General features: G+C 44.2%; 1 protein-coding gene across 2 annotated transcripts in view; it reads right to left on the bottom strand.

Annotated features, from left to right (window-relative positions):
- TGFBR1 (transforming growth factor beta receptor 1) overlaps window positions 1-4,454 on the bottom strand; it is a 66,796-nt gene extending 62,342 nt beyond the window's left edge. For both annotated transcript variants that reach the window (XM_081236558.1, XM_081236559.1), the window contains exon 1: window positions 4,274-4,454. In XM_081236558.1, the coding sequence (XP_081092684.1) occupies window positions 4,274-4,358 (85 nt within the window). In that variant the 5' untranslated portion in view covers window positions 4,359-4,454. The remainder of the gene's footprint in view (window positions 1-4,273) is intronic.
- Window positions 4,455-13,119: the final 8,665 nt, after the last annotated feature.

Here is a 13,119-nt window from a genome sequence, read left to right as displayed (position 1 = left end):
AATTATTCCCCCTCCCTCCCACTTTCAGAACTCACTTTTCTTAAGCTTTGTGAAATTCAAGGTAACTTCACTTAGGTAAGTCACTCCATTAACTCTGTTCCTCCCCCCTCCAAATCCTTCACATTTTAAACTGCCATATAGGACACAAGATCTAGAATCAGAAAAATCAAAGTTCCTGTCCTGGTTCTGCCCAACCCTGAGAAATTCACCTAACCTCTAGAGTTATGCTTTTCCATCTGTAAACTCAGTGATTTATGACTTTCAACATTTGAATGCCTAGCCCCGGTGGGCATCCCATTATATTACTCTCCCTTGCTCATCCCACTTAGATTACCTTTCTGTTTCCAGTCACATATTAGAGAATTTTTAGAATTTGGGAAAAAATAATAGTGGTTAATATATCCAAACCCCACATTTCAGAATAAGGAAATTAACTCTATAAAGAGTAACTTGCCAGCCAGACAATAGAAGCTTTTGCTTCCTGCCCTAGGGGAGCTGGGGGACACAGCTTACAAAGAGAGAGCTTAACACTCATCAAATCCCCCTCTCTGCCCAACTGAATTCTAGCCACTCTTCAAAGTCAGTTTAAGTCCTAAAGTGTCCAGGAAGCCTCCCCCAGTCACTTCAGTCTAGAATACTCACTTCCCTCTTTGAATACTGATGCCTCTCTGCAGGGGTGATATTAAAAGTATTAACAACTAGCACCCCCGTGGTACCAACCAATCAGAAAGGATGTCTAACCAATCAAAACACACGTGGCCCAGTGGGAATTGCTGGTTGAACATCAGCCCTCCTATTAATAACAATACAAAATAGCAACCTCAAATGCCAATACAATTTTCTCATTTGATCTTAACAATCTCATAAACTAGACAAAGTAGGTATCATCCCCATTTTCTGCATACCTAGAAGTTGGGGCTAATAACGAAATCTAATAACCAACTGCTTCTTTTACCACATCACATGAGTTTTCCTGATTGTACACAGAATTCTCAATTAATATTGTATAACCTGTACTTACATATAACAGTATAAACACTAAAGGAATACTCAAGTCAAACAATTAATTTAAACAACAAGCATTTAAGTGGAACAGAATATAAAACATAGTGCTAGGTTCTGAGACCATAAAAGAAATAAAAGGCATGATCCTTGCCCTCTGGGTACTTATAACGTTCGAGAGTATTTTTAAGTAACAGTGCAACATGGTAGAAACAGACAACACAAAGTGTAAGTTCTATACAGTTCAGGGAAATAAAGAGTTCACAAACTAAAGCAGTATAGGAAGTCAGGACTGAGAACTTCTCTCCTCACACTCCCAAAAGGGGCAAAATTAAATATGTAGTGAAAAGGCTGAAAAGTCAGGAGTGGGTGGAAAAATAGAAAACGCTGGAATTGAGGGTTTGCAGTAGTGGGATGTGGAATCTCTGGTTGGATACACAGAGGTGGCCCTAATCATAAGCCTCAAGTACTGCTCTAAGCACTGAATACAAATGGGAAATCTCGTAAACCCTTTGTGGGGATGGCTGAGGAAGATTAGCTTGGCAGCAGCCTATAAAAAAGCCTAGGTGAGAGAAACTCTGGAAAGCAAATGGATTTGAGGGATAACAGGCAGGACTAAGCTGATGGCTGCATATGAAGAAAGGACAAAACATTCAAGAGGCATTAATGTAAAGAAGAGTTGGGTTTTAGGAATGTTTTGAAAGAAAAAGTTACGAAAAGGAAGCATTCTCACACAGGATATATATGTAGACATAGTGGTACTAAACTGTGTACCATGGACAAGGAACCAATTTCCCTAGAGAAATCTATGTTGGAGAGAGCAGAAGCTGGGCAGAGAAATACAAAACTGATACCAAGACAATAAGGAACAACTGCAAACTCTTAAAAAGGAAGTCAAATTATAAACTTTAAAAAGCATTTGCGCTTCTTCAGAATATATGAAAGGATGAATGGAAACATCAACATAATCAAGGAGAACAGGCAGACCAGTTGAGGTAGTCTAGACTTAAGCATAATAATAGCTCCTGGATCGGCTTTGTATTGTAGGCATGCCAGGGTAGTCTGTAAGCTCCTCCAGGGCATGGACTGAGCAATATTCTGTACATCTATTAAGTCCAATGCTAATGATTGAATACACGAACACTTTGTGTGCTAAGCTAGGTGGAAAAGAGTGAACTATGCTACTTGAGTAAATAGTGGTGTGGAAATGTTACTTATGCTTGATGCATAACTATATTGATTCTCCCACCTGTCCACACATTTATCTTTTCCCCCTTCTCAGGCCAATGTCAAAAATCCATTGTTTCCTCTAATGTAGGCCCAGTGTGAAGGGACTCCAAGAATGTACTAGGAGTGGTTAGGGTTCGGCACTTCCACTGGAGGGGACACGGGTTCGATCCCTGGTTGGGGAATTTAGATACCACAGCGCGGCAGGGCCAAAAAAATAGAATGTACTAGGAGTCAGAAAGAAGCCAACCTGTTTTTCTAATTGTGAGGACAAAAATCTAAAAGCGAATAATAAAGATCACTATTAGAGGACTAAAAAAGAAAAATGGGCTATGCCAGACAGTGAGGTGTATATATTAAGGTTTATAGGTTTTGGAAACACTGAACCCTCAGTGTACTAACTCCAGTTCTTAGTAATTGAGTACTTACCCTCCCCACACCTCAGTTTTCTCATCTGTAAAATGGGGCAGGGCTTCCCTGGTGGCGCAGTGGTTGAGAATCTGCCAGCCAATGCAGCGGACACGGGTTCGAGCCCTGGTCTGGGAAGATCCCACATGCCGCGGAGCAACTAGGCCCGTGAGCCACAACTACTGAGCCTGCGCGTCTGGAGCCCGTGCTCCGCAACAAGAGAGGCCACGACAGTAAGAGGCCCGCGCACCGCGATGAAGAGTGGCCCCCGCTCGCCGCAACTAGAGAAAGCCCTCGCACAGAAACGAAGACCCAACACAGACAAAAATAAATAAATAAATAAAATGGGGCAAATGCCACATAGCCCTAAGGGTTTAGTTGTGAGGATTAGATCATGTACTTTGGTGTACTTTATGCATCTACATCATAGTAAGCTCTTAAAAGACAGTAGCTATTAATAATTGGCACCCTGTCTTGAATTTTTTGTTTTAAAAACATTTGGTGTTCAATTACAGACACAGAAACGTACTTTCACTTTATCTTAGTTGCTTACACTAAGGCTCTATATTTCAGTTTCTAGTATTATAACTTGGATGCTAACAAAGTTTTTCAATTCTCCTTCCGCGGGGTAGGTGACGACCACATACCCCATCCTAATTTAATATTTTGGAAAACGTAGCAAACACTCCCTCGAAAACCAGCTACACAGACGACTGATTCAAACTACTGTCACTCAAGAAATGGAACCTCTCTAGCGATGTTCCTTCGAGGAAATAAAAGCGTTTGATCAATTCAGAGTCATTTCCATTCAAACATTCCAAACCCCCGCAGAGTGAGCAAACGTTCAAGTTTCTACTACGAAAACAATCTGTAGCCTTCTGGTTACTGGATTCACTTCAACACTTCCCCAGAAGCACGAAAGAAGAAGCACTCCGCACATGTTAGTGCCTCCTTGTCCTCACACAAAGCTTCACAGTAGCTCCCCTTCCAAAGCCACCCCTGGCTGGAGAAGCGGCCCCTCTCGGCGGGGTCAGGCCGGCGCCAAAGGCCAGGGCGGCCCTGCTGACCCGGGGGTCTCTGCCACACATCCCCCCCTCCCACTGCTAGGGGAGGCCCTGGAGGCTCAGAGCTCACACCCCGCCCTGGAAGCCTCCTCGGACCCCAATCCCTCCCGGGACCCCGGAGCCTGGAGCACCTACTCGTTCGGGGTGCGGTGCCCGGGACAACGCCACACAGCGCCCCGCGGGGAATGGGGAGTAGTCCCAGCGCTGCCGGTCCCGGCCAGCCTCACACCCTCCGGCTGTCGGCCCGCGCCCACTCGCTCCCCAGAGGGCAGCCCCCGACACCGGACGGCTTCGCCCGACGCCACCTCCCCCGGAGAGCCGGCAGCCGGGGCAGCCGCGGGCTGCCGGGCAAGTCCACCCGCGCTCGGACCCAGGCCCTAGCCCCGCCTCCGCTCCCCACCCGCGGCTAGCGTGGCGGCGGCCCGAACAGGAAAGCCCGGCCCCGGCCCAGGCGCCGCCACCTGCGCCCCCGGCCCCGCGCCATGTTTGAGAAAGAGAAGGAGCGAGCCAGAGGCCGGGCCCGGTCCGCGCGCCCCGAAGCCGCCCGCCAGTCCCGCCGCGCCGCCGCTCACCCGTCACCTCCGGGACCAGCGTTGCCGCCACCGCCAGCACGAGGAGGAGCAGCCGGGGACGCGGAGCAGCGGCCGCCGCCTCCATGGTCCCGCCGCCACCGCCTGTGGCCCGGCCCGGCCCGGCAGCCGCCTCGCCTCAGCAAACCTCGCCTCGCCCCACCTCCCCTGCCGCCGCGGCGGCCTCGCTTCGGCCTTTTGTGACTGCTCTGGGGCTGCGCGTCCATTGGCTGCCGGGCTCCCGCCGGCCCCGCCTCCCCGCCGTCTGCGAACAGCCGAGCGGGACCCAACCCAGAGCCCCGCCTACGGGCCCTCTGGGCAACCAATCCAGAGCCGCGGGCGCCTGGCCGCTGGCCACGCCCTCAGACTCCCCGCTGGGGGGACCCGCCAGACCCCTGCAGCTGTGGAAGCCGCTGGGAGTTCGGAGAAGGCCCCGTGGGAGCAGGGTCTAGCCAGCCCCGGTACTGCCTTGCCTCCAGCCACCGAGGGCACTGGGTGTGTCTGGGACGATGGGTGTGTCTGGGTGTGAGTCGCTTTAGGAAAAAGGCTGTGGCTGCTCGACGCTCTTTTCTTCTAGCCTCTTTACTTCTCACCTAAGATCTGGTACTGAGCCTGGTTCCCATTCACAGCCCTGCACCATCAATACCCCACACATTCACCCAGATCCTTAGTACCTTCAGGTACTAAGTAACTTCCACTCCCCAGATCCTCGCCTCAACTTTCAACGCCCCCCGCCCCAAGATCCTACCTCAGTGCCTTTCAGATACGACCCAGTCTCCTGTTTCCTCCCACTGTCAGCGTCCACCCCCAAACCTAGATACCCCGCCAAACCTAGATACCCCCCAAAAAAAATTCTGAAGGAAGTCTCCAAATCTGGCCTCAGACCTCAAATCCCGAGCTCAGACACGCCCCCGAACTGCCTCCCGCCCCTCTCCGGAACTCAGAGCAGAGCCAGACAGGACTCCAAACCACACTCCTTTCCTCTTGTCCCTTCCTGATTCAGGTGGGAAAGGGAAGGTTCCCACCCCCATCCCCAAAGGAGAGGGATTCCCCCTTCTTAGCACGCAGCATCCCGAGGGCGGAGGAGGAGCAGTCATTATTTTGAGCCGCCTTTGACACGCCTGCACAATAATTCTGAGGTGTCACTAGAAACCCAAATAAACTCGGCTACGTTTTCATTCTGAATTCCTAATTTACTGTGAGACGCTCCACCCACCTTTCCTCCGGGACGCCAAAACGAGCTCCAGATTTATCACTATTCCTGTCAGACTAGTCCTCTCTTCAGACACAAACACAGACGAGGAGGCTGTTACATAGAACGGAGAACATTTTCCACAGAACCTTTTAGGGAGAAAATTTTATTTTCTGTGCGATTTGAACTTGGAGTTAAAAAAACCTTAGTAACAGGAATCAGAACCAGCCTTTAGCATGCTTTGTAAATTACTTTAGCACTACTTGGTGAGCATTTTACAACCCTGTGAAGACCTCCCTCCTGAGCAGTAAAGGGGCATGGTGGAGGTGTTGGACCTGAGATCTGAGACGGGCACTATTCCCCTTCTGGCTTGAACATTTACTTGAGAAAGTCAGTTAACCTTTCTGAGCCTCCATTTCTTCATCTATAAAATGGAAATAATATCTGTCTCCCAAGGTTAGTGAGAGGATATGTTCAGATTTGGGGGCTCCCCTTCTTCCCTTTCAAATTCTACTCCTAGGCTCTCTCTCATCGGACCCCTCACCTGCTCCTCTCCTCTGGGCAAGTAAGGGGCTGATAATACATACACTGAACCACCTAACCAGGGATGCAGCTACTGCTGGAACCAAGGTCAACGCCTGCTCTCTAGGGTTGCCTGAGACCACCAGCAGGAAGCTTTCTTCTTGCTCTCTGCAGCAGGCAGTCCAAGCCCAGGGAGGCTGTTTCTGCCAGGCTCCAGCCCCAATCTGCTTTCTCAGTTCTGGTTTCTTCAGTGGAGAAGGTGGGTAGGTCAGGGCCTTGTGACACCTGAGGTCTCTAGACTGCTTTTTTTGTTGCTCTAGTCTCAATATCTTGCTTAAGATAAGCCCTCAGGAGATACTTACTGTGTGAATGAGTTAATGAATGAATGATTCATCTCAGACAAGTGATTGTTCTTCTCTCATCAGTAAGTTCTTCATCTCTAAAATGGAAATATAATAGTACCTGCCCCATTTATAAATAAAAGGGATCGAATCGCATGTCTTAGACCCCTTAAATGACATAATGTATCTGAATAGTGTCTGGAACATAGTAAATATATAGTAACGTCATTTCCTTTGCCCATCCCCTTCCAGCTTTGTGTGATTCTAATCAGCGTTCACATTCACAGTAATTCGTGCCTTTGCCTTACAGAGCCTCAATTAATCAGATATCTTCTATGACACACTTCCAGGTTCTTCACATTTCCATGGAATTGAGCGTGTTCATTAGGAAACTGAGGAACAGGAAGGAGAAACAGACTATTTTTAAATTTTATTTTCCTGATATTTGGAGGAAATTTCCATGAGCCACCGATCTATAAATAAACTACATTAGAATGGAGCAATACATTATACGTTTATAATCGTGGTTCTCCAATTTAAAATGTCTCCAAATTACTAGGGGAGCTTTTTTAAAAAAATTTTTATTCATTTATTTATTTTTTGGCTGCACTGGGTCTTCGTTGCTGCATGCGGGCTTCCTCTAGCTGCGGGAGCGGAGGCTACTCTTTGTTGTGGTGCGTGGGCTTCTCAATGCTGTGCCTTCTCTTGTTGTGGAGCACGGGCTCTAGACACGCGGGCTTCAGTAGCTGTGGCAAGTAGTCTCAGTAGTTGTGGCGCACAGGCTTAGTTGCTCCGCGGCATGTAGGATCTTCCCAGACCAGGGCTCTAACCCGTGTCCCCTGCATTGGCAGGCAGATTCTTTTTTTTTTTTTTTTTTTTGCGCTATGTGGGCCTCTCACTGTTGTGGCCTCTCCCGTTGCGGAGCACAGGCTCCAGACGCGCAGGCTCAGCGGCCATGGCTCACGGGCCCAGCCGCTCCACGGCATGCGTGATCCTCCCGGACCGGGGCACGAACCCGTGTCGCCTGTATCAGCAGGTGGACTCTCAAACACTGCACCACCAGGGAACCCCGGCAGGCGTATTCTTAACCACTGTGCCATGCCACCGGGGAGGTCTCTAGGGGAGCTTTTTAAAATGCAGATTCCTGGTGTCAGCCCTAGAGAGTCTGCTCCAGTTCATCTGAAGGAGGTCCAGGAGTCTGCATATGTAATAAACACCGCCAGGGGAAGTATCACCAGGTCATGCTTTAAAAGACACTTCGTTTAGGAAGTGTGACCTTAAAACTCAGTAAATAAAAATGCATGTGCTTATTTCACCTTTTGGAAACGGATGGGCAATGGAAGGAAGCCTCTGGCTTTGGAGGTCTGCAGGCCCTAGTTGGAATTCTGGCTCTGCCATTTACTAGATGTGGGATCTGTGCACCCTACTTGATCTCGCTGAGATTTCACATCTCTGGTGTAAACTGGGGTAATGACACTGACTCATATATTTGTTATAAGGTCTAAATGTGCTCTTGCACATGAAGAATCTATCATAAATGTTAATTCCCTTCACAGTCTCTATAGGCCCTCAAAAATGTATAGTTTGTTTACTCCAACGTCGTAATTTGAAGGGGAAGAAAATGAGGACCAGTCCCCCAGCAAGTCAGCTTCTGACTCAGGACTAGGAGACTCTCACTCTAGTGCCCTGTCCCCTGCACAATGCTACCTCTCCATCTCTAGGCTAAGTACATTGTTTGCTTTGCTTTTCATTTTGCATTATTCCCTCAAGGAAGATGTTTTCTCTTAAGTAGAGAGCAGAGACTGCTAGTTGCCTAATCTACATCCACTGCTACATTCACTTTATAACAGAATCCTCATTTTCTTTGGCAAAGCAGTTCACCTAACTAAAAATTTCCCAGGCTTCTGGCACCTCGATATCGCCATGTGGCAGATTTCTGGCCAATGAAATATAATCAGAGGTCTACCAGGTAGAGCTTCTGGGAAAGATATTGTTTTCCTCATAAAGAAGAGACAGACATCACATTTTCACCCTCTTTCTGCCTGGAACACAGTTGCAATGACTGGAGGTGCAGCAGCCATCTTGTGAACATAAGGATGTTGGCCATAGCTAGGAATAACAGAGAGAAAAATGGAGAAAGTCTCGGTCCTTGATAAATTCCTTAAGCAACTGAACCAGCTCTGAAATGCTTATCCCTGGAGTTCTTATTATATGAGAAAAATAAACATCTTTTCTTTTAACCCTAGAACACTTCAACTCTAGTCATATGCTATCTATCTATTGCTGTATATTTTATTTCTATCTTATTTTTTAACCCACAAGACATTATCAATTTATACCATTATTATCTATTGCTAACTCTTGGTGCTCCTAACTGAATAACAAATCACCTCAAAACTTAGTGGCTTAGAATAGTAACCATGTATTATTTCTCACAAGACTGTGGGTAGGCTGGGCAGTTTTTCTGGTCTAGGCAAATTTAAGCTGATCTCAGCTGAGCTCCCATATGAATCTGCTGTCGGGTGGCAGATCAACTTGATGCTGAACAGATCTATAATAGTCTCGGTCAGCTTTTCTATGTGGTTTTTAATCCTAGCAAGCTAGTCTGAACTTGTTAACATGACAGTTCAGGGGTCCAAAATAGTGAATGGAAGTTTACAACTGGCACAACATAATTTCTGCCACATCCCATTGGTTGGGCATGAATTGAGCTGAGCCCAGATTCAAAGGGTGGGGAAATAGACTCCATCTCTTGATAAAAGGATCTGCAAAATCACATTGCAAAAGGGCATGGAGACCAAGAGGGGAATAAGAGTGGCCATTTTTGAAAACACTTTTTACTGCTTTTTCTGATCTTCATTCTTTTTACCTCTAGACTTTCCATCTCAAATCACCTTCATTCTGCCTGAAGTATATCCTTTTGAATTCCCTTTAGTGAGAGTTGACTAGTGGCAAACAATTTTAGTTTTTGTTTGACTGAAATGTCTATATTTAATCCTTATTATGGGACAGTGTTTTCACCGTATATAGAATTGTAGGGTGATAATTGTTTTCTCTCAACAATTGAAGACATCATCCCGCTGTCTCTGGCTTCCACTGTTGTTTTTATGAAATCAGATATTAGTTGATTTCTCCTTTGTAGGTAATCTATCTTTTCCCTCTGCTTTTTTAATAGACTTTATATTTTATAAAGTATAAATAATAAACAAGAATACTTATTTTCTAGGTTCACAGCAAAACTGAGCAAAAATTACATAGAGTTCCCATGTATTTCCTGCCCTCTCCATGCACAGCCTCCTCCACTATCAATATCCCCCATCAGAGTGGTACATTAATTACAGTCAGTGAACCTACAATGACACAGCATTCTCACCCAGAGTCCATAGTTTACATTAGAATTCACTCTTGGTATTGAACATTTTATAAGTTTTGACAAATGTATAATGACATGTATCCACCATTATAGTATCATACAGAGTATTGATACAGTATCAATCCTCTGTGCTTGGCCTACTCCTCCCTCTCTCCCCCATCACTTGGCAACTACTGATTTTTTACTGTCTCCATAGCTTTGCATTTTCCAGAATGTCATATAGTCAGAATCATACAGTATGTAGTCTTTTAAGGTCTGCTTCCTCCACTTAGTAATACGCATTTAAGTTTCCCCCATATCTTTTCATAGCTTGATAGTTAATTTCTCTCTGGCACTGAATAATATTCCACTGTATAGGCTTACTACAGTTTATTTATGCATTCACCTACTGAAGGATATCTTGGTTACTTCCAAGTTTTGGCAACTGTGGATAAAACTGCTATAAACATCTGTGTGCAGGTTTTTGTGTGGACATAAGTTTTCAACTCATTTGGGTAAATACCAAAGAGCATGATTGTTGGATCATATGATGAAAGTATGTTTAGTTTTGTAAGCAATTGCCAAACTATCTTCTAAAGTGGCTATACCATTCTGCATCTCTACCAGCAATGAATGAGTCCTGTTGCTCCATATCTGGATGCTTTATTTTGTTGAATTTTTCATCTCTAGACGCTTCATTTGGTTCTTTAAAAAATCTTCTATTTCTCCTCTCATTACGTCCACATATTTCTTTACATCCCTAAGCATATGAAGCATAGCTATACTAGCTGTTTTAATGTATGTACTTGTCAGATAACTCCATCATCTCTGTTGTTTCTGGGTCTGTTTCTGTTTACTGATATTTTGGGCTCACATTTTTCTACTCTTCGTATTTCTAGTGACTTTTTTTATTGGATGCCAGACATTGCAAATTTTAGGGTGTGGCATGCTTGATTTTCTTGTATTCCTTTAAAGAATCTTGAACTTTTTCTGACAGTGAGCTAGGTTACTTGCAGATTAATTTGATTCTTTTGAGGCTTATTTTAAAACTCCTTTAGGACAAGTCCGGAGTAGCCATTAATCTAAGACTAATTTTTCCTCACTTGTAAGGTACGGCCTTTCTGGGATCTCAGTTAAATGCTCTATATATTCAACAAAGTGTCTCTACTCTGGCTGGAGAAAGCTCAAATGATTCCTGACCTGGTCTGAGCTCAGAATTATCTGAGAACATTACAGCGTCTCAGTAATTTTTCTTTCCTCCAAAGTTGTTATTGCTGGCTTTGTGAGGTTTCCTTCCCTGTGTGCGTAGATGAACATTCAACCACAGACTCAAACAGACCCCCTATGCAGCTTTCTAAACATTCTACATAGCTCCTTTCTCTCCTGAACTCTTGCCTTGCAAATTCTAGCAGCTGCAGGCTTGCTGAGCGCTGGTCTCTGTTGAGCGTCTGTTACTCATTTGCATATCATCTTTTATGATGTGTCTGTCCAAGTCTTTCACCCAAGTCTTTTATTAATAATTGATAGGCGTTATCTATATAATCTGGATGTGAGTCCTTTGTCAGATGTGTGTATGGTAAATAGTTTCACTCTGTTATTTTATTGTTATCCTCAAAGAGCAATAATTTTAAACTTTTTCTTTTATAGTTAGTTCTTTTTGTGTTCTGTCCAGAAAATGTTTGCCTACATTCAATCACAAAGATATTCTCCTATACGTTCTTCTAGATGCTTTATAGTTTTAGCTTTTACATTTAAGTCTTTGAGCCATCTTAAATTAACTCTTGTGTAAGATGTGAGGTATGAATCAAGGTTCAATATTTTCCATACTGACATTCGGTTGATGCATGACTTGAAAAAAATGTTCTTTCCTCATAAAACTACGCTGGTACACTGGTACATCAAAAATCATTTGATTGTGGGTTTGTTTCTGGATCCTCTTTTCTTTTACATTGGTTTATTTGTCTGTCTTAATGCCAATATCACTGTTTTGATTACTACACTTTATGGTAAGTCTTAAAATCATGTAGAGTTAACCCCTCAACTTTGTTCTTCTTCAATGTCGTTTTGCCCATTCTAAGCCCTTTACAGTTCCAGGTAAATTTTAATGATAGTTTGTCAATATCTCCAAAAACTCTGCTAGAATTCTTATTGAATCTATAAATCAATTTTGGGAGAATGTACATCTTTATAATATTGATTATTCTAATTTGTGAGCATGGTATATTTCTCCATCTATTCAAGTCTTTAATTCCTCTCAACAATGTTTTGTAGTTTTTATTGGTAGGAGCATTTTGTAACATTTGTTAAATTTATTTCTAGGTAAATTTTTACATTATTGTAAGTGGAATTAATTATTATTTTTTTTTGGGGGGCGGCCATACCACACAGCTTGTGGGATCTTATTTCCCGGACCAGGGATTGAACCCCGGCCTTAGGCAGTGAAAGCACAGAGCTCTAAACACTGGACCACTAGGGAATTCCCTGTAATTAATTTTTAAATTTCATTTTCTAATCGTTTGTCATTTTCATTAAGTTTTCACTTTAATTATTTTATTTTTCATTTGTAAAAGTCATATTTGGACCTTTTCCACATCTGCTTGATCTTTCCTTATATCTCCTTGTTTTTCAATTTGTTCTTTTTAAAAAAACAATATAGCAATCATAGTTATTTCCTATTTTTGTTTGTGTATGATATTTCCAGTATTTGAATTCTTGTGGGTCTATTTCTTCTGTCTGTTGTGTCTCATTTACAGTGCCTCTGTGTACGGATAGTTCCTTTTTATTGAAAGCTGTGCATTTCCTTGAGATTTTATTTGTGGAAATTCTTTAAGGTCTGAGATAAAGGTAGGTTCCTCTATCAAGGATTTGCACTAGTTCTTGCCACCTGTACCACTACCAGTCTCAGATTAACCTAACAAATTATTGGCTTGAGTTTGGGGGGCGGGGGTTGTTTGTTGTTTACTGTTTAGAACACACAGGTAATATGAACTTGGGCCTCAAACTACATGAGGGGCAGATTATGGTCCCACAGGCTCCATAATGACATTAATTTCCCTTTTTTTGCTTAGCACCTAGGGTCTTGCAACCCCCTGGTGGTTGATGGGGTTAGTAGCTATTTCCGGTTTACACAAACTGGGAGTGTAGACATTTGGGGGTCTCACCTTTACGGATGAGGTGTCTAGGGGCCTTGGATGGCCCTGGTCTCTGTACTTCATGATTCCCTGTCCTCTGTGAGGCCCGACAACAGAAGCTCAAGTCCACCTGGTTCAATCAATGTCCTCAGAGCCACAGTCAGCGCAGTCCTTCTTTCACTTAGTACTCACTTAGGATTTTTGCCTGAGACTCTCTTACTTTCTTGCCAGCTCATAAATGCATTTAGAAAGATATATTGCCTCTGCATTTAAAATTTTTTCCTTGGAAGGGTCAATCCACCAGTTATCAG

Source organism: Mesoplodon bidens (assembly GCF_964165515.1).
Source record: "Mesoplodon bidens genome assembly, chromosome: 6".
In the NCBI taxonomy this organism is placed as follows: domain Eukaryota; kingdom Metazoa; phylum Chordata; class Mammalia; order Artiodactyla; family Ziphiidae; genus Mesoplodon; species Mesoplodon bidens.
This window is presented reverse-complemented; position numbering and strand designations above follow the sequence as displayed.